The following is a 22,026-nucleotide window of genomic DNA, read 5'->3' as shown; positions in this document are numbered from 1 at the left end:
TGGAAGTGGTTTTAATTTGATCCCAAAATGGCATTCAGACACTCCAAAACCTCATCATTAATCCAAAGTACATGGCTACATTACAAGTTTTCTGTTTATCTAACCCTCTTTGCCCTGTGGGTTCTAAATGCACTGCTTGTTGTGCCCTAGCCTCAAACACATTACATTATAATCGCTTGGAATGTAATTTATTCAGCCAAATGTAGACAAAGATTAACATTTTTAGCATTTCTCCCCATTGTGAAAACTTATGACCAACTGCCACAGTCTTGATTCTAGTCTAGTCTTACCAATAAAATATTTGCATTTTTTATTTCTGCAAACCAGATACATTAAAGGAGACATATTATGCTCATTTTCAGGTTCATAATTTTATTTTGGGTTACAGGTTTACATGCTTTAGTGCTCAAAAAACACACAGTTTCCTCAGGCTGTCCAGTGCTGCAGCACTGTATTCCCCCTCTTTCTGAAACACTCTGTTTTAGCTGCTGTCTCTTTAAGGCCCCTTCTGAATACCCAGTGACCTCTGATTGGTCAGCTGACACACACCTGACCCAGCACCGCTATCAACAACAGAGCAGCTGTGCTAAATGAATTCTCATGTGCCAAACTAGCCACGCTGTGTGACATAGTGACATAGTGTGATGTCACACTGTCACAGAATTAAGGCGGGGCTACTGACGAGATGTTTCAGTGTTTTCTGTGGGAGAGAGGAGCTTCTGTTGGTGCGGACTTTGACCTTAACGTTTCAAGATCTTTTACATGCACAAGAACTTTTATAAAACACTGAAGGAGAGGAAATAACTGAAAAAGCATAATACTGTAGGTCTCCTTTAAATTTCTACATTTAATGCGTATCATATCAACATCTACAATACATGTTATATCACATCCAGACGTGTATATCTGACTTTCATGCACAGAGGAGAAAGGAGCTGGTGGTAGTCTGACACCTGAGCAAGACAGCTGCCAAGTAAGAGACCACTGTTCCACATGGACTTTCAACATTTGAAAGCACAGACAAGACGTTTTCAGGAGGTGTTATGCCGACAGAACCAGACAGTTTTTATGATACATCTGAAACATTTGCAGCTGAAAAACTGCTATTTTTGACCAGATACCGAGAGAATTTCCAGCAGTGTTTGTAGCGATAGAACCAGGTAAGTTTTTTTTGCACCTAAACCAAACCAGCGTTGTCACGACATAAAATTGCAAACTAAACAAAAAAAAAATAGAAAGTTTAACATGTACAAGTTTTGTAGGAACGTACATTGCCAACATTCATTCTGGCAACTGGGTTGGTGGTACAGCAAGAAGAACTCAATTTAATGGTATTATTCCATACTAACAGAAACATTCAGTGCCGACATGAGGGACAGCGTGCCTCCTTTAGGAAGTAATGAACCAACACATGACTGGTTCAAGGATTACGATCAAGACAGTGAACACAGGAACATCAATAGTGCACTGTTTTAACAGATCAGTGAGTTTAACTAATCTATCCTTTAGAACAATAGCCTTATCTCTCCACTATCACAGAAAAGGGAAATACTGGAGCTATACAATGCCCAATGGGATGGTAAACATCTTCATTGGGCCTTTAGATCATAATTAATTAAATTGAACCATCAATATGCAAATCTATGTAAAACCACAAAGGTCGGAATTGCAGGCTGTTGTCTCCCTGATCAACGAATATGACCAGAAATGCAAACTTCTTGCAAATTTCTCTCAAATGCGTAATACTAATGCATTTTCATGCCCTGTACTGAGATTTACAGTGTTTGTTGTTGCAAAATCGGTCCCTATAGCAGTTAATAAAATGCTTAACTGAATCTAGAAACAGACCAAACCGGGTAAAACAAGAGTGTTTTATTGCTGATGTTGTATGAAATGCTAAAGAAATGGTGCAATATGGCCAGTGCTATTACTGAGCCCCCCCGAGGGATCCATCTAAATATATCCAACATGACATGACTGCATCTCTGAGCTTGGACTCTAAGCTTTCACCACATGGCTCTCCCCCCACATGGCTGAGTGTGCTTTGGAAAAAACCTGAATGCCCGCAGCCGGAGCGCAAACATGCACTCACATATTTATTCTACACGTAAACACATGTTTGTGTTTGCACATATATGGGCACACAAGGTTATTTCGTTACCAACAAAGTGAGTGACATTAAAGTCAGACAGCAGCTGTGCCTGCACAGTCTTAAATGTTAAAGCAAGTGCACATGAAGCACATAAAACATAACCTATGAAAGTACAATGCACATAGACATTGACACCATAACATGGAAGAAAAAACAAGCCTGTAATCAGACAGTTAAATACAACGATAATGAAAAGTTGGAATGGGATGTTTTGAAAAAATCAATAGCTAAAGTCATTAACGCTATATTCGCCTTCACAGCATTAACAGCGGAGCGTTTCAACAATTAACCCGACCAGACTCATACAGAATTCCCCGCTGATGCTGTTACATCTCTCAGAGGAACTCCTCGAGCTTTGCTCAGACTTTCTCTTCTTCAGACTTCACAAAGTTGAAACTTAATGAGTTGGAGCTGCACTTCTTTGATTTTGTGCCAAAGCACAAGTTTGTCAGAAAGACTCCCCCCCCCCTCTCTGATGGGCTCATATCAAAGCAGCATAAAAGAAAATACATTTCTATATCTATACTAGCACAAATATTTTCCTGACCATGCAGAGTGGAGGAGGAATCCTGCTGCTGTAACCCATGGCAACATGATCACCTTAGAGCTGATCGAGACAGCAAGGAGGACGAAGAGAGCGGCAAACCTTCACACATATACAAATTACAACTGTCACAACCAGCAGGGTTATTGCTGCTGGCATCATGTAATTTGTCACAGTGCTGGATGCCACAATTATCTTTCATCCACTTACAGAAAGATGTCATGAAAAAGAATGTGTATAACATTAAAAAGCATTTGAAGGCAACATTTTAAATTGCGCAAACAGCCCAGTGGGGAGAATAACATGTTAGCAGTTAACGCTCCAGCAAACCACGGATAAGTTCAAATGTGTATGTGTCATACATTTTGACATTTCTACAAAACGTGTCATAACATTTGCATTACAAGTTTATGACCTGACTTTCATATCAGGAGGTGGAAGGGACAAGGTCAGCAAGCCAGTGACCACAGTTCGAGTCTGTGTTTCAACATTTGTAAACGTGACACCAGGATATTTTTATGGAGACCTCAGGACGATTTTCAGCCGCTGACCAGACATTATTGACTATATTGGCTATCTCCAGCTGTGTTGTGGCGAACCAAAATAGGTATTTTAAGCTAAAACGTGATCTTTGCAATGGTTTTGTGCCTAAACCTAACCAGGGCATAAGTATTGCATTGTAACAACAGAACAATTGAAACCTGATCCAAGAGAAAACCAAAGTTGCAACATACAGAAACAGGAAGTCGGGTCAGCTGCAGTCACATTTGTGGCGACAAAACCAGGTGTTTTTAATGACACCATGGAAACATCTCCAGCTGTGTTTGTGGCGACCACAACGGGTATTCTGAGAAAACATGTGATGTTTTCCTCACCCTAACCAAGTGTGCCTAAACCTAACTGGACCAGAGAAAAAATGAAGAACAAACATGAGTTGAGTTGGCACAAAGTCTTTCATGGAACACACAATAGCCAGTGTGCATCAAGTTATCTGATAATCCAAGCATGCTGATGACTCTCCAACAATGACACCCACATCTTAAGAGAAACAAGCCAGAGTGGTGTGTGTATGACAGTTCTGACACAAATGGGGCAGAAAATCCAGTAGTTGCAGTATTGGCGACCACTCAGTTAATCATTGAGTGTGTGGTTTACAGTTTACATCCCGGCTCGCCTGACTCTCACCCCTCCCGCTCAGATCCTGTGACATTCCTCCCATGCCAGCTGGACATTCCAGTCTCCACTTCCCCCCACAGCGACCAGAGGTGCCCCTGGATCATGATTTCAACCCCCTTTTTTTTTTTTAAATAAATGTCCTTGTTTGACATCCAACAGCTTTTCTGCACACATGCACAAGAGTGCGTACCTCTTGTCTTGTCTTGTCGGCGTTCTATTTAAAACGCGAGCCTGGGGACAAAGTGAGGCTCTGCTCACATCGTACAGTATGTTGGCACTTTAGAGCGTGAGACTGTACTGTGAAAGGGTGAAACTGTGAAAGACGAGGTAAGAGTTTTGCTTGAAGCTTGATGTCGATGCATAATTGATACTATCCAAGGAGTTCTGAAAGGTTTCTCTGGGACTGACAGGTTGTAGAAATTGCTCGTCCATGTAATGAATGTACTTTGAAATGACAGAAATCACCAAACCTATGGACCTTTGAAGGTTTTTCACCTGGCTGTGATGGTGTTGAATAGAGTTTTCTATAATATGAAGTGGACTCAATGATATTAAATGGTCTAAAAAATTGTCATTTTAACAAAACAAGCTCCTATTACACACTCAGTGCAGCCAATACTTTGTGAAAGACATGCTGCATCAAGCTGCAAATCATCATTTCAAGTGTCCCCCTGTCTCCCCCCCATCACCACACCACCTCTCCAGCACAGATAGCTGCAGCCTATCTCTCCACTCATCTATAATCACAGCCAGGTCAACCCCACAGAGCGTGTCTAACATACACAAGCAGGAAACAATTTCAGGTTATGCTGCACGATCTAAACCCAGCACTGGCCAGCAAATGGCCCACGACAGTTTGCATACAGACTGCATAGGGTGTAGGATGAAGTCCAGGTGGGAGGGGAGAGGGAGACGTGAGAGGAGGAAAGGTTGGCACCCTCTGCCAAGGGGAGCAGGGTGTGATGGGAATATAGTGGAGGATGAAGGAATGAGCGAGGGGGATGGCAGGAAAGAGCGAGGATGGGAGGAGGATGTACTTACAGCAGGTTCCTGACAGATGAGGGAGAGGTACAGGGAAGTTTCAGCGCGCTCTCCTCCACAGGGAACCATATCCGTCCACAAAGCCTGACATCGTTAGAGCAAAAAGCACCTCACGCAGAGAGTCTAGGAGGGGAGGCAGGAGCAGGGCGTGTGTGTGTGTGAGTGTGTGCGTGTGTGAGTGAGTGTGATCCGGCTTTAACGCTTGAATGTGTGTGCTGGAGGGAGGGAAAGCGACTGAGGGAAAGAGAAAGAGAGAGAGGCTCTTTGGAGGCAAGAGATACAGAGAGATTGTACGAGCTGACTGGCTGGTGTGAAAATGGGAGGGGGTTGAATTGACCAATAGTGTGAGAGACGAGCAGAGTGAAGGGGAGATGGCAACAAAGAGACAGAGATTTTTTATGTTTTTTCTAATTCCTGCCCTCACTCTCTCTTACCTCTCCTGTCTTGCTCCCTCTTTTTTGATTTGTGTGTAAGCTGAAACTATCAAACAAAAAAAGAAAAACGGTGACGCTTCATATGAGAGAACCAGTCAGTCAGTGTGATGAACAGGAAAAGCAGCCCAGTCACTCTTTCTCTTTAGAGAGTGTAGATGCAGGGTGACTGATGGGAAAAATGACCAAAGCCTGCCGGTAACTCAAATGACAAATGTGTACCTCTCAAAGACAAAGGCAGAGAAATGATTGAGGATGTTTGATATAGGGTTCAAGGATGACTAAGAACGCTGTTATGAAGTTTGCGTCTCTGTGGTGGCGAGGAGAGGCTGTGTGTGGACAAGACAACTGTAACAGTGCTGCTTGTGAGCGGAGGCATGGGCAAGTGTGTGCGGAGCGCCTGTGTGCATGCGCATGGGGGTGGGGACCAAACCATCTTCCCAGGATTTTGCTGCGGGAGCACCATGTTGCCATGGAGACTGCATCCAGTGCAGCAGAACATGCAGATGGCTGCTCTCTCTCTCTCCCTCTCTCTCTCTGAAACAGTCCAATTTGCCTCTCATCCCTGACCAGAAAAATCATAAAAGCTGCTCTCTGGTGCAGGTTTAGAAAAACCCTCCAGGTACAGACAAGCTTTTGACTCAGCGTGCAGACAAGTATATATTATACAGAGGAGAAAAGGTCCGTCCATCTCCTGTGATTTCAAGGAACCGCACAGGAAATACTGCAGGACTTACACCGCAAGAGCATTATCTGATATGCTCAAACATGCGTTTGGAAAGCATACATGTTCGTTGTGATTGCAGCTCATGTGAAGCTCATTTGAATGCAGACTCAGAGGACATATTGTAATGTGATGGCTGGAGCAGTAAAGGTGACGCAGAGACACTGTGGTTCAATCAATATCTCCACACTGGTGGTCCTGATTTTTCAGAGCATACAGCGCTCTCAGATTAACTGTCTCACAGCACTTTCATTTCGTGTCACAATATTGTGAAACGTATAACTTAAATCTTCTGTTTGTCTTTCTCTAGCCTTTTAAATCTTCCTCACCCGATCGTCTCTTTTCAGCACAAACTCAGCTGTAAGTCTGACTCATCACTTTGTCAGTGTAACAATATATAAAGCTGACAGGAACCCACAGTACAAGGACAAGGACAAAAGCACAATTTACAACTCCGTAGAGATAATCTCTTAGAATATTATTACAAAACAGTTAATAGTTGTAAAATGTTAATATACACACACAGCAGAAAAATGTAATTAATTACACTATAATACAGTCTGTTTATCCGTAAATGTTATTTTTAATCCAATTTATGTTTGTCCCTTTTTCATTGTTCACTGTCAAGTTTATATCTGCCTATGGTCTATGGACATGAATGAGATTTTTCCCCACATATGCGCTTTCCACATATTTCCTCAGCTTGTCTCCGTATGATAAACAAATAAACCCTTGTTTCTATAAATTGAACTTGTTCTGTGTATTCACCAATTAACAGACTGACTCCAGAGCTAAAGAATCCATTCATAGTGAATATTAACCTCTGTGATTTGACAAACTGTGGGACCAGTTGGCTGAATGTCATTGCATTCATTCATAAATGTCTGTGGCCTGCAATGTAAAACTGGCAGAAAAATAGTTTTGCGTTAAAAGTTTTATGCAAAGGTACATACTGTAGCAGGCTACATGCTGCCTGGTCAACCGTGTCAAGGAAGTGTGGATCGAAGAGATAGGGAGTCAGTTGAAAATGTCTGGTAAGCTTTGGGAAAATGTTCAGCAGCAATGTGAAGTCACTTGCAGGTAACTAGCTTAAATATCTGAACCAAAGAGGCCCCAGTCTTCATTTTCAGGAACAAGAACTGTTGTCAAAGTTAACGTTCCTCTTCTAGATATAAAAAGGTTTAATGTAACACCACCACTCGAACATAGTGGCAGCTTTCTGTCCCCCCAGTCTCCACTCGGAAATCTTTTATTAGCTGCTGTACTACTTATGAGAGCGGACGCACTGGCAGATCATGGTGGATTTTAAAATCGGGCTAAACCCTCGTGAATGTGGTCAGATGGGTATTAGTCACGGGAGAAAGAGAGTAGGTGAGGTGTGTGGGGGAGGCTGTACAAACTGGGTGTGTTAGACTTCTGACTCTGCTTCTAGACCTAGTTTGGTGTCGTTTGTGCGAGGTGCACATCACTCCTCATTGTTTAAAGGGAAGATTGTGCAAATAATAGGAGAAGACGTGTTATTAGAAGTTCTTTTTTACTCGTATGATGCTAAAACTTCTCTGGTCATGTTTTTTGTGTCGGGAAGTTTTTTAAAGTGCGTAAAGTGGTAGTAGTGGCAAACTGTGCATTAAATATAGGGTTATATTACTAAAACTTTGTTATCAGACACAAAAATGAAGCAGCTTATTAGAGCACAGTGTATTTTTTTATTGTTTAGTTGAGACATTTAAGTGTGCGTTTGGCTGTATTTACCTCCACAGTGTGTGTACCTCGTGTACATATTGTGCGTCTTTCATCTCCTTTTTGTTCCCCATGAACGTGTTTACTGCCTAATGTATTATCAATCTAAGTATTATTCATATATGTAAAATATTATAATATCATAATTTTCAGAGCAATATTTTGTCTAATAGGTGGAGTTGAAACAGAGCCAGTGTAAATAATGTTATCTTCTCTGAGCTTAGTGATCTCATACGGAATACATATTCCCTGGCAGGGTGCATTGTGGAGGTTCGGTACCAGGCTCAGTCCAGGAGCTGACTGCGCAGAGAGCTGCTGTCTTATTAAATAAGATGCTTAATTTACACATATTACAAGTGAAAACTCAATAAGTAAGTGAGTAAATGTGGCCCTGAGGCCTTCTCTTGTTGTCCAGTGATAAAACAAACTCACACACACAGGCACAGGCATCTTCATGCTCAGTTAGACTGTTACTGTCGAGCTCCCGTGACCTTAAAACAATTGACTCAACCAAACCAACCACAGATGATAAAGCACAAACATTACAGTCTGACCGCTGTAAACACAGTGAGGAGGCTTCTTCCTGCAGAGGAGAGACACACAAATCTCAGACTGAACCCCACGTTCCAGACTACCTGCTACATCTATCGATTGACAGGAAGCTAATCTGGCTTTGGTGTCATAAAAGCAGTGAAATAAAACAATTGCGCGGAGAAGACATACATATTGACGGCTTCGCCATCCGTTCACCTTGCTGGCAGTGATGTGACATTTACCCTGCTAATCAATGTGCTGCTCCGGCTCCCTGACGTTCAAGCCCATCTCATCAGCGGAGACAGAAAACAGCATGCATTCTAATCAGAGCGGCTACAGCTGGAGCAGGAAGGACATTAACATCAACACGGAGCGAGACTATCTAAAGGGGACTGATGATACAATGAATGTTTTATGTTACCTGAATGACAACAAACCACGTCACTGTGAGAGATTGAGATGTCAGGAAGGTACTGGTGATATTACCTGTGTATATGAACAGGGTCAGACAACAGATTCTTACATCCTTTGTGTGTGTGTGTGTGTGTGCACTTACCCATCCATTTTACTATGAACAGGCTGAATGAAGGTTAGCAGGTAAGTGTCCTAGATTCTCCAGATGCTCCTCATCTGTCCTGTGCAGGAAACAGATGGATTAACAGACAGACCTGCAAACCAGAAAGAATCTAAATTACAAAATAGATATTGCACAGATGTATTTTAGTGTCAGGAACACAGCATGGCATCATAAAACATCTCACAGGGATTGTGTAAATTGTTTTGTTTGTCCACTCTACTGTGGACTCATTTTACAGCCACTTGAACATGAACTGTGTCACATGCTTTCTTTTATAAGCTGCATTACTTTGGTCCAAATTTCACAACTATGACCCGAAGTCCCGAAGTAACACAATGAAAGAAGGCATGCATGGTTTTGGATTTCTTACACTTGCTGTAATAAACATCTAAGATCTATTATTATCAGATGGGGTCCCTAACCCTGGGACAATAAAAGGGGCCACGTGGTCTATTTGTGTCAGTTCCAGGGTCCTTGGCATGAAAAAGATTCAGAACCACTGTTTTATAGGGCCAACTATTATCCTGTGGAGGGTCTTCGTGGATGTGTGCTGGATGTAAAAGCAAGAAGTTCAAAAGTGGAATGACAGAAGCCGGTGGACCAAAGCAGAACCAACCTCTGTTGAGTTGCACCATCTAGTGACTGACCGGGGACATCATCACCTGCAGCATCCTAACGTTTTACTGAATGGTACTGCTATATGTCCACTTGAATACTGTGCATATAATCTGCAATGCTGTGGTCTCACCTTTGGCTCCTCTTGTATCTGAAAATGTAGAAACGCACTCTTGAAGTCATTAAAGCCAAAAAGCCAAATCACATAATGAGCTGTAAGAAAGAAAATCTCTTGTCTTGTCTTAGCAGACATATGAAACATTTATGATGTCCTGACATCTGAGAAACACGCTGAGAAGTGACGTGGGCTGTGGTACTTTTGGACAGAGTTATTGTGCCATTGTGCGTCAATGAGTGGACAGGAATGGACCGCACCAACAAGATCAGTCGTATCTCCAACACGTATCAGACCTCGTGGCGCAACGGTAGCGCGTCTGACTCCAGATCAGAAGGTTGCGTGTTCAAATCACGTCGGGGTCATTTCTTTGATTTCATTATCGAGTGAAGTAAAGATTTATCGATCGGCTGATTTTCTGGACACAGAAACACAAATCGGAAAATGCAGAAACTGTCATCTGCTAACACGATTAGCTGCGCAGCCGATTAATTATTCTAACGTCACACATTTGAATAGGAGTTGTGGCACCTCAGCTGGCAAACATTTTCAATTAGCAGCCATATTTATGTAAGATTATATTTTATTTGAATTTTAAAACCCGATTCTTTTTTAGAGGTTTCACTATTGTTTTTAATGCTCAGTCAGTTCCTATCAATGGGAGTGCTATGTGGACATGAGGCTTGAACAGTAGTCGACACTTGGAACAGAGCACACACAGGCAGTGTTGTAAAAAGTACTCAAAAGTCACACTAAAAGTACAGATATTGTGTTAAAATAATACTTTGGTAAAAGTGAATGTTACCCCTTCGAATAGTACTTGAGTAAAAGTCTTAAAGTGTCTGACATTAAATGTGCACAAGCATCAATCATACATATATTTACATGTATGTATACCATGGATCGATGGCTGATTAATGGATCTGATGATGATGTTTCTTGTTATCAGATTCAGTATTTTTCTTTCATCAGATTACAGATACATTTCATTAAAAATGTACTACTTTAGCTCTGATGCATCATGCAATCAGCAAAGTAAATAGTAACTAGTTATCTTAAATCTTTATCTATATATATCTATATATATGTATATTTATATGTATATGTATATCTATGTATCTATATCTTTATCTATATATATATATACTTAGTTACATTCCACCGCTGGCAACAGGTCCAGCAGGTTCAGCTTTCCTTTACAGAAGTGTATCACAGAGGCTGCACACTTCAGTGGAGTTGAGAGTGTCAGCTGAGAACCTAAAATGTGATCTAAAATGCATCTTTGGAAACATTTCTCAGCGCATCACGAGTAGATTCTCTCCAACCACAAGTTTGATTACAAAACTTGTAAACAGCCAAATTCCCCGACTGTGGCTGTCATGGTGGATTAAGTTTATAGCACACTGTGATGTTATGATACCAAAGAGCAGGGAGGTAAATTTCAGCAGGCCTGCTTTTTGAAACAAGCTTTTCCTGCAAGACAATTTTTCTTTAGGTCATTTTTAGATGCACACAGACTAAAACCATTGAAAGATTTTACTAAGTTTACTGATATATGTCACAGGTGATCTTTGAAAACAATATGAATCTACCTTTTCGCTCCAGCAGCCAGTTCCCACATTAAAAAATATCCAGGATTGTCACTGTTGTAAGTCCTACTGAGCTCAGCTCTTGTTCATTTTCCTCCTGATTCCTCTGTCTTGGCTTCCTCTCTCCTCTCACATGCTCTTCTCTGCTCTCTGCTTAAATGCTTTCTCACAATACAACTTGCAAGTCTCCTTCCCTCTCTCGGTCCAAGTTTCCCCCACGCCACCGCCTTTCTCTTCTCTATTCATACCCGTTTCTCATCTTTCACCGGAACACAGACACACTGATTCTGACCGCACAGCTGATTAGCATAGCCTCGGTGACTGAGAGACAGCAGGTCACCTCGAGTCCTCAGGAGCTGACTCACATGAGACGGTCCTCAGCAGTACACAGTGTTGTATCACAATGGCCTGATTGTATTCTAGAGCTCTCGTTTTACATCTAACAGGTCAGTCGCTGCTGACGTAGTGCTCAGCTCCAAGTACCAGACTGTTATCTCTGCTTGTGCACAAGGCCATGCTTTGAGTTTGTGTTTGACTAACAAGAAAGACGGATTGCATGCTTATAACTAAGTGAAAAAAGCTAGCTTTCATTGTCAAAAAACAGCCCATATTTTCCCCTCTTTTCTTCTATTCATTGAGCCCCGTTGATTCGAAATGCCAGGCGACTGAAAATGTCCCTATTGAATGCTCGCCAGTGGGAGGGATGGATGTGGGAGGACAACAGAACAGTCAGAAAGGAGCCTGTATTGAGCAGTTTGTTCAAGAGAGTATTATTACACTGTGAGAGCTCAAATGAAATGGCTGTAAACAAACCCTGTTGCCCAAGTAACACAGCTGAATGTCTCTTTCTCCTCTTTCCATTCGAAATCACAGCTACTGCTGAGCAGAGACATCAGGGTGGCACAGTGGTGGAGGGACAGATCAACTAGAGGCCAAAGGAAGGCCTAGCAACACCCACTGTGGGTTCACCAACGGTAATGTGTCCTATTTAAAGTTGTTGTACGGACAGAAACAGCAAAGAGTTTGACCTTTAAATGAAAATCCCTAATTCTTCAATGTGATTGCTTTTGTCTTCATGGTTGTGTTGTTGTACATATCGTAAAAGTTTTAAATCCTTACAACCCAAATCCAAACCACAACACTACTAAAAGCGTTCAAACCCAAATCCTGAAAGTATCAAAACCCTAACCCTAAAAGTATTAAGACCCTAACCCTCAAACCCATATCCTGACCATAACCCTCAGCTATGGTCAGGATTTGGATCTTAAAACCCAAACCCAAACCCTAAAAGTGTAGAAACCCTTACCCTTACCCTGACTGAAACCCTAAATCCCTCTGCTACCCCAACCACTGCCTTCCAGCCAGACTGATGGTGGGAAGAAATAATAGATGAGTGAAAGGCAAGTACTGGAAACTGAGCAGGGGTCACTTAGGAGACGTGAGCACCAGTCAGACTTTCAAGGATAACATGAAAAGGTAAAGGATAAGTGAGTAATTTCAACCAGGAGAACGAAGAGCATATTCCGTATACAAGTAAAATTAAAAAAGGTAGAATATCACCCTTTATTGCACAAGACAAGACAAAAAGACAAAAAAAGAAGGTTTGAGCCCCACAACCTTCACAGTTCAAAGCAAGTCCCCATTTGCCTTGGTTCCATTGAAGGAAAAAAACAGAGCAGTAAAAAAAGACAAACACATTTTAATCTAAAACACACAAAAATGACAAAGCTTGGTCTCTGTCTAAATAAAAAGTTTTAATCAAGTATTAGATCCTTTGAAGTTTCGTTCTTCCACATTGCCAGGCCTACTTCTGCCTCCAATGCGTCTGAAGAAGGATATAAACCCTGAAGTGCTCACTTGCCCGTCTATAAGGCCGACTCCTGCTCTTCTCTCTCTCATACTTTCCGTCCTTGATCCAGAGGAGTATGACCGCTGAGATATGCTTCTCTGGAACAAGTCTCCCAGCCGGAAGCGGGATGCTGGAGATGGCCTGGTTTCATCCATGGAAACCGACCTGAGCATTGGACCCTGTGACACAGCTCTCTGACTGGGGCACTCGGGTAGAGAGGCGGAACCGACAGATGGAGATGTTTGATTGTCCTGGCTGGAGGAAGTGGGGAGATGATTGTCTTTGTCACTCTCCCAGACTCCATCATCAAGGTCATCTCCAGCAGACATTGAGGATAGTCTGCGTCTGTGAGCTTGTCTGTTTTGCTGGAGTTGGTTTCTTTGGGGGCAGGTAAAGGGACTTAGGATAGTCCACGGGGACCCTGCATCCCCATGGTGGGCAAAGAAGTGGTCTCTGGTTCTAGGTTGAGGGGTGCTTGGGGTAGCTGGTGTGTTCTGCTCTCCCTCTGACCGAGGAGGAGTGCCTGAGACTTTGTGTCCATTCAGGCTGCTTTTGCTGCTTTGGTAGCGAAGCACCTTCCGAGTTATCTCACGCATCTTCTCAGCTTCTCCCTCATTGTCCAGTTGCTCATTCTCTGTCTGCAGTTTGGGTTGCTTCTTCTCAGGCCTCTCTTGTCTAGTAGGGGGCGTAGCCTCAGTTTGTTGTACTGATGGAACGATCAGAGATCTGCGCTCAGAAGGGGATCCTTCGACTGGAGGCAGCGTGTTCTTTTTGCATCTGGTTAATCCCCCTGGAACGCTGGAGAGAAAGCTGTGCAAGGCAGACTCCAAACTTGAAGAGTCCTGACCAGGCTCGCGTCCTGGGCAAGACACTGTGGAGCGTCGTTTAACTGAAATACGCATGCTCTCCGACCGCCGGCGCCTCTGCTCTGATGCCTCTCGCTCTCGGTTCTCCTACAGTCATGTAAAGAGAGGATGTATTAAAATCAGATGCAACTAAGTGCTAACTTATGACAGAGTACCCCATACAGGGTCCAGTGTGGGGGATTTAGTGGCATCTAGTGGTGAGATTTCAGATTGTAACTTAAGAAATACCCCTCTTCTCAAAAAGTGAAAGATCCTCTCTAGAGCCAGTGTTTGGTTTGCAACATGGTGGACCTCTCCCTCTGTTGATATAAGGATCCTCCTCAGGTAACAACACAATGATTCTCATCTTCAGGTGATTACACACTAAAGGAAATGTATAATGAATATCATATTTCATTTCTGCCAGTAAATCCCATAAACCCTACACACTGGATCTTTAAAGCAACACTATGTAACTCTGAAATGATTCTGAAGAAAGTCAGTCGATTGTTGAGTCTCACTTCTAGGTCATCAAATAATGATGCTTTGGGTTGGAATCTGACCCATTATCCCAAAGCGTTTGTATTTGATGATCTGTGAACGAGACTGAGCACTGTGACGAACTGGTGACCAGTTCAAGTGGACCCCGTGACTCGCCCAGGGGCCAAGCTCCAGCCCCTAGCGACCCTGGATAAGTGTTTGGTTTGTTAGAATGAGAATCATCAATAAACTATCTTTCTCCAGAAAGGTACACAGTGTTGCTTTCAATAAAAAGCAACATTATAATTCTTTCCATACTTACCCGTACAGCTGTGTCAAACCGCTTGCAAAATGAATGAAAGATGGAGCAGCACTCCTCCAGTTTGAAGGTAGCCGGGTCTTCACAGAAGTACTCAGCGACAGTGTTGCTCAGAGCATTCAGCTCCTGGACAGAGGACTCCACATTGGCCAGCTTGGCCTCAGCCCTCTGACAAATGACAACATGTAAGCATATAAAGAAGAACCGAACAAAGTATTCAGAAGCTCATCTTGGTGCTTTTCCAACAACAAGGGAGTAACTTTACCATGAGGAATGTTTCCATTTGTTGTAAGAGGCCAGGCTGTCTGCCGCTGTACAGTTTCACTTCCTCGATCTTCTTGACTTCTTTCTCAAAGTCTGTGATTACCTCGTCTTTGCAAATTCTGTTAGCGAGCAACATTATGCATTGGCATTACAAAACTGTCCATCTAATCAACCAGATTCAACATCAGATTGAAAACATCTGACACTGTGGTTAGTGAACAAACCAAACCAACTAGATTGTCAGGGTACTCATGATAGATACCTTGATGCCATCGCAATGTTTTCAAGCTGGCTGGAAAAAGTCAGCAACTCGGCATCGATGTCCTCTGCTTGCTGTAGGTGGAAGATAAAGGATGGGAGAGCAAAATGAAATAATGAATTCATTACAAATCAGTTCAGGGACATATCATGATAGCAGGGGGTTTTCAATGATTTCAGAAATATTTTATTCAGTGAGCATCTGTCCCAGGGCTCCTCCTCCTCACCTTGGCAACATAGTGCATAAGGTTCATGCCAGGCTTGTTAGCCTTTGTGTCTGCCAGCTTGAGCAGAGAGGTCATCCTGAACCCAATGGCATTGGCACTGTAACCACCCTGAATGAGAATTATCACAACTGTCATTTCATCAGTATAAGACATGCTGAGTAAAACACCTGGGGCAGCTTTGTATCAAGATATAAGACATTAATGTAGGCGATAAAAGCATAATTCTTAAAGAAAGATACCAACAGCGTTCATGTAATTCCCGGCTTTTAATACCAGCCGAATGACTGAGTGGAGGTCGTCACAGTCCAACAGCTCTGAGGGGAGAGAATTAAAAAAAGATGGAGACAAAGAACCTTTATATAACTGTCAAATGAGAACTGGGGGTGTAAAAGAGATCAATGTCGGGATTGTGGGCAGCTTTGGTGGACGTATGTGCAACGTTACCATTAGCTCCTTTGGTCATGACGGCAACAGAGTTCTTCACCTCCTCCATAAGAGGAAAGAATTCCTCCCTCAGCACCATCGTTTTCAGACGTTCCTCATAGCTGAAAGAAGGACACATCAACACAATGCAACTAACTGTTGTCCTTTTATCAATTTTATTACCCGTTATGAAGTCGAGATGTATTTAGATGAGGTCAAATCTTCAAATTGAACATCAAATCATACACACAGCACAGATTTCCTCAATGAGTGCACATGATTTGATGGGTCGTATGTGGTGCAAGTGGCAGATTTATAAGAATAATATGTAAGGTCACTGTTCATGAAAAGAAGTGTCAATATGTGGAAAAATATATTTGAACATTTGGTTGGCTTAAACAACATGCAATCAAACATTTCATAAATGTTTGAGTTTCTTACTTTAAGCAAGATCCATGTGAGCTTCAAGTCGATTAAAATGAAAACATGTCACACACCTTTCCCAAAACGTTTTCAGCTATGTTGCCTTCATCAAGGTGGCTCACCAGCCCGAAATACAATTTCAAAAAGGGAAAGGTCTTTGGAAAAATCCACACTCACCCCGGCACTTTGACCAGCTGCACCATGAACCGATCAGCCTCAGGTAAGGTGGAGAGGTTCCCTCTGAATGACAGCAGCTGCTTCACCTGTGCATTGACACATTCTTATTAACATTGTATTAACCTGTAGATATTACAAGATGAAATTGTAGAAAAAGGGGAATTGAGGTGCGCATGTATCAGATAGTAATCAGGGTAGGTAGCATGACTGACCAATATGAAGCATTTGCAGTAATGGACATGATATACTATTACACAATGATAGCAAACAGCTCCTTTTGGTCAATGTCTTTTTCTTTCAAATAGAGAAAGATGTGGCATCTAAAAATAACACAGCAGGATAAATGGCTTTGTGGTAGTTCTTATTCCAAGGCACTTAAATGTGCATTAGACTCATTTAATGCATATTGGACCAAAGTGAAAAGATGAGCAGAGAAGAGTGGATCTGTCATCACCTCACTTTCTTCTGGCAGCAGTTTACAAAGCTCTCTGAGTTTGCCCGTCCCAAATCTGAGCCAGTTCCCTTGACAAATGTCCTGCACCATTTCTGTCGCTGGCCTGCAGAGGGAGACAAAATAACATCTGTAACAAAAGGGCACTTGCGCAGCCTAAAATACTGCTACAACAAGCATCACTTATCAAACACGATGAGTTCTGCAAAGTCACGCTGGTTGTTTTTCGACCTTGCAGGCTGCCACTGGTTTCCATTCATTTCAGATTAGTGTGAAAAAACAAATTACAGAGACTTCAAATCTGCTGTGAATCATGTGCTGCTTTATTTGTTCTATTTTATGTTGCGGTTCCAGATCACTAGCTGATGTGAGTAAGCCCTCAAGGTGTTGTATTCAAGTGCAGTACAGTGCAGTGCACCTAAGACTAGAGAGGTGGCTGCTAAACAGAAAGGCAGTCACAAGGTCAAACCCTGAAGACATGGATGTCATTAAAATAATTATGTGAATTTTGCAGATCTGTGGTAAGTTACAGATTTTAGATTATGCAAATGTGTGCAGCGAGGTGCCCTAAAAAATAATGTGGTCTTTGACTTAATAATTTAATTATGAAGTTTTTCACATTTTACTGTTGTGTTTTACTGGAACTCTCTTCTGACGTAGCGGGAAAAACATAAATGCCTGTTGAGATATTCAGCCCGCACGTCACACTTGAAATGCAACAACTTAAACAGGGGAGTTTTTTACAGTGCCCATCGAATGTCAAAATGACTTCACACAGCATCATCAAGTGCGCTTTCGTCACTTCCACAACGAAACTAATGCAACTTGAATTTGACTAAGATGCTAAAGCAGACATCATTACTGTACTTGGATGTTGACACACATTGGGAGGTCATTTGGTATTCAAATTGAGAGCTGGGTGAGCCTTGCACCGAAGGTGATATCATCTTGATAAGGTTCAGACACAGAAACTCCAGTGCTGAGGAAAGTAGGTTAAACCCTCTACTTAACTTGAAACCTCATCTGAAAACTATATATCGATACTAGCTGTTGGAGCTGTTGGAGCTGTTTGGAACCAGAGAGGAAGACTGAAGACACATAATCTAGGTTTTATTTACAGTTATTCTCCTAAAACGAAGGTATTTGGAGTAGAAGTGGAAATACAACATTAACATGTATCAAGTATTACGTTACATTTTGATTTCAAGTAGGGTTAGTGTGTTAATAAAACAGCAATTTACAGCCAATTTCATCATATTATTTGTTTGATATATTTATATTGATATAAATGAATACAAATGCAGAAAATAGCATTAGGTTTTTTATCTGGAGCCCACTCGATGATATTGTTTTGGACTAATTCGTCTAATTAACTTAAATTACTCCTGCCTACAATACATAGTGTAAGCAGTGGTCATGCTCAGGCCACCTGTTACTGTTAGTTCACCAACAGTTCACAACACCACTGTGTATTTTCCACAAAGTGCCAAATCATTAGCAAATACTATCGGTATTCAGTATTCAGGATACCTGACCCTTGAACTTCAAATGAGCTGGTCATAACTCAACACATAACCGTAACCACAGGGGAGATGTAAAGGAAACACTCATCCATCACCGGTCCATGAGCCCCAGCGAGCACAAACGGCTGTGTTAGTAGTTAAGTAGGGACCCAACAGGCAGTCATTCCCCTGTGGCTACACTTGAGACTGCACTTTTTAAAGGAAACAACTACTACATAGGAAGAATCACATAAGCAGCTGCATTACAGTGGTAAGAAAAACAACATGGCTACACACCCGCTGGATGTATCTTCCCTAACTTCTGCTCTGTTCAGCCTCACCTATTAGGTCATGTTATCATTCAAGTATTAATAAAGTTGGTCACGTTTGTTGAAACAAGTGTTTTGTTCTCTGCTACAAATGAACGCTCTCAAATGAGGTTTAAAAAGGCATTTCCATTTATTTGAATATGGTCCACTGAGATAAAGAGCCTGCTGTCTGGGTAATGGCTGGCACAGTGGACGGGAGTCAAGATCTGTCTTTCTGACTCTGCCGACTCTGGGTTTGACATGACAGGAATGTCAATTTGTTCTCAATGTTTTTCAATCTTTTGTTTGTAAATCTGATGTTTTCTTTCACTGAATCACACTCATAGACAGTCATTTTCACCTGTATTACTGTGTTTTAGTTTGAAGCTCAGCAATCCTTACCTCTTGAAATGTTTGAGGAAGATCCCAATATTCATGCTCTTTTTAGAGTCAAGGATCGTGACCTAAAGAGAAGGAAAATACCACTAATCAACAAGAAGGTCTATAAAGTCTAAATTCGGTTTGATATTGCAAATAATGTTTGAGGAAGCAAAAACACTCCCAAACATGTTTCCACTTCAGCGAGTTCCTCATCGATGACATGGTTGGTGTGGAACTTTTGAAAAGCAGTTCCTATTTGTGTTTTATAACTTCCCTTGCTAATTAAACATTGGGACGGTCAGTATCAGTTACTGGAACTCAACCTTCACTGTATCTAACAAAGTTTCAAATAAGACCCGAGTGCAGCCTTTACCCATTTACCTGAGGCTCCTGAGGAACCTCCGTGCCATCACAGTTCTTCAGACCCATGACCCTTGAATTGCGTATCGAAGCCCGCTTGTCTACGTGACTGAACAGCTCCTCCATGCTCCGAATATCCAGCACGAGGTCCCTCTGCTGCCGCTTAGACGTCCAGACATTCAGTTTGCCCAGCACACGCTGGCTGGGGATAGTGTCCCAGTTCAGCTTCTTCATGGAACGTCGATTGTCACTACGGGAGCCGAAAGGAGGGGGAGGAAGAAGACAAGGTGGAGGTGGTGGTGGAGGTGGAGGAGGAGGAGGAGGAGGTGGTGGTGGTGGTGGTGGTACAGTGGTAACACACATGACGGGAGGCTCAGGAGAAGATGATGAAGATGATTGGGGATCTGAATCTTCCTGAGCATCCAGTGAAGAAGGTGGAGAGGAAAAGTTGGGAAGCGAAGCAGATTTTATAATCAGCACTCCCTCCATCTGTATCTCTCAAATCCAGAAGATGATAAGAGCAAGTGTCCCACTGTTGGCCACTCAGATCTGAGGAGACAGAGAGATATACATCTATGAAATATGCAGTGTTTCAGACAACAGACAGCCAGAGATGTGTGTTTGCCTGAGCACATGCCACTGTTAAAGCCATGGAGGCTATTCAATTCCAACATATATCAACATCACAACCAAGTGATCAACTTTATAAATCAACAAAAATTTATAAACATCATGTTTGTGCAACTGCTGCCCTCGACAGCCTGCCCAAAGCCTCTTTGATTTCAGCAAAATGCCCTTACTCTTTGGTCAAAAATCCAAGAATTTAAATATTTAACCAAAGAATTTCCTTTATCAGTTTTGTTTTTACTTTTCAATAATTTTTTTTTGAAGGACTTGTGAAATGGCAGATATTACTGGTTGTCAACATTGTATTATCTCACCTCACTCATAGAAAGACATCGTCAGTGTTGTGTTTGCCCTCTTCTCTTCCGTGATCTAAAGTACAAATGAAATGTCCTCTCCCCTAATTATGGTTGTTCCATATGTCGGATGCAACACGAAACTCCGTAAAGAAAATCTCATTTTTAAACGTTTCCTTCCTCACAGCAAATGTTAATTCCCCAAATAACTTGAATTATACCTTGTCTTACTCATTAGAACCCAGAGGTGTATTCGGCATAGATGGCATCCTGCAAGCAAAATATATAGACAGACAAACTTAACTTTCTACACCGTCTGATGCTGAAATCCGCTGCTTATTTACGGAGAGGGTAGCTGTAGAAAATGACAAGCGTACCAACTGGAACTAAGTGCGTTTATACTAAAACATAGCCTGCTTGATGAGATGCTGTATGCCGATTATATGCGTTGACGCAAGAGACTCCGAAAGTGTTGTCAAAATATGTTTGTGCGTTTTCTGACGAACACGGCATCATTCATTTGACATTTTTCAAACCGAGTTTCGCTCTCAATTCTTTACATTCAATCAAGGGCTTACATCCTCACAACAAACATCCCTGACTGAACCAACCATCCGGCGACAAAAAGGACGGCGGTGTTACAGATGAATATCACTCACCGTGTTTTTAAAATGTAGGCAGGCTGTCAGGTAGATCCTCACTCAGATCTGACCTCGTGTTCCTGCACAGTACCACAGTCAGCCCGTCTCACCAGCAGCAGTCACAGGTGACGGGATCGCCTCCACCAATCACAGTCAAGGCAGCTTCCAGGTACGGGGACGCCCTTTTGGAAGGAGGCAAGGAAAAAGATGGGGAGCTGTTTGCTTCCATTTGGTGATCAACATGGGTTTAACCGATTCTAATACCCCAAAAATATAAATAAATAAATATATTTGATATTTAAATGTAATATTTATATTTTGCAGTGTATCCTGTTAGGCTAGATAATGTGATTAACAGTCCTTCTACACTTTTACTTCAAACACCACTACTACTGTAGATAAAGAACGGCAGAGGAAAAAGTTGTCATATATTCATAGATGTGCAAAGTTAACAGCACAGCTGCAATGAAACAAAAAAAAAAAACATTTGTAGCAAAAATTGTAAGAAATTTTAAAAAAAAAGTAAATAAATAAATAAAATAAAAATATGAACACGAAAATAATCATCTGTAATGTGAATGTAATGATTGAGTGGATAAAGGCACGCATAAGAACATGTAGAGCAGTCTGGTAAGTTACGAAAATGACTCACATTACTGTAATGCAGCCTTTAAATCCAGGAGAAGATAACACTTATACCATATCGCTATAATATGATATTCAGTCTCATATCACAATAACGATATATTGATATATTGTCCATTTCTTGTTCCAGTTGTCTCGATAATAAAACAAGAGTATTAATTACAGGAGGCAAATTTGATGATGGTTGATCAAAATTGTTAAAATACCTGTGTACAGTTGTAATCAAAAGCTCAAAGTTTAATGTGACTGAATCAGATGGTTTCTTCATGCAACAGAAAGCCCAGTGGCCTACAGTGCAACACATACTGACATGGA

At 41.8% G+C, this 22,026-nt stretch overlaps 2 protein-coding genes across 3 annotated transcripts in view; both read right to left on the bottom strand.

The window, feature by feature from the left end:
* trim3b (tripartite motif containing 3b) overlaps positions 1–5,159 on the bottom strand; it is a 29,990-nt gene extending 24,831 nt beyond the window's left edge. The window contains exon 1 of one of the 2 annotated variants that reach the window (XM_084372724.1): positions 4,914–5,159. The gene's annotated coding sequence lies outside the window, so the exon portion shown is untranslated. The remainder of the gene's footprint in view (positions 1–4,913) is intronic. The other variant, XM_084372725.1, reaches the window with a different exon arrangement.
* Positions 5,160–12,787: 7,628 nt separating this feature from the next.
* On the bottom strand, positions 12,788–21,205 carry fhdc3 (FH2 domain containing 3). The gene is made up of 12 exons (XM_084373578.1): positions 21,085–21,205; positions 19,527–20,054; positions 19,167–19,228; positions 16,958–17,060; positions 16,504–16,589; positions 15,925–16,025; positions 15,724–15,794; positions 15,481–15,588; positions 15,258–15,328; positions 14,997–15,114; positions 14,735–14,899; positions 12,788–14,040 (listed from the first exon to the last, which is right to left on the bottom strand). The coding sequence occupies exons 2-12, from the start codon at positions 19,992–19,994 to the stop codon at positions 12,997–12,999; spliced, it is 2,397 nt and encodes a 798-aa protein (XP_084229704.1). The 5' UTR covers positions 19,995–20,054; positions 21,085–21,205; the 3' UTR covers positions 12,788–12,996.
* Between the last annotated feature and the right edge of the window lie 821 nt (positions 21,206–22,026).

This window comes from Pagrus pagrus (genome assembly GCF_965226575.1).
Source record: "Pagrus pagrus genome assembly, chromosome: 14".
Classification (NCBI taxonomy): domain Eukaryota; kingdom Metazoa; phylum Chordata; class Actinopteri; order Spariformes; family Sparidae; genus Pagrus; species Pagrus pagrus.
This window is presented reverse-complemented; position numbering and strand designations above follow the sequence as displayed.

Coding starts and splice junctions, on each gene's coding strand:
- fhdc3 (XM_084373578.1), bottom strand. CDS start 19,994: ATGGAGGGAGTGCTGATTATAAAATCTGCTTCGCTTCCCAACTTTTCC. Junction 17,061..19,166: donor TTCCTCAAACATTTCAAGAG/GTAAGGATTGCT, acceptor CTCCCTCTGCAG/GCCAGCGACAGAAATGGTGC. Junction 15,589..15,723: donor CCGGGAATTACATGAACGCT/GTTGGTATCTTT, acceptor ATTCTCATTCAG/GGTGGTTACAGTGCCAATGC.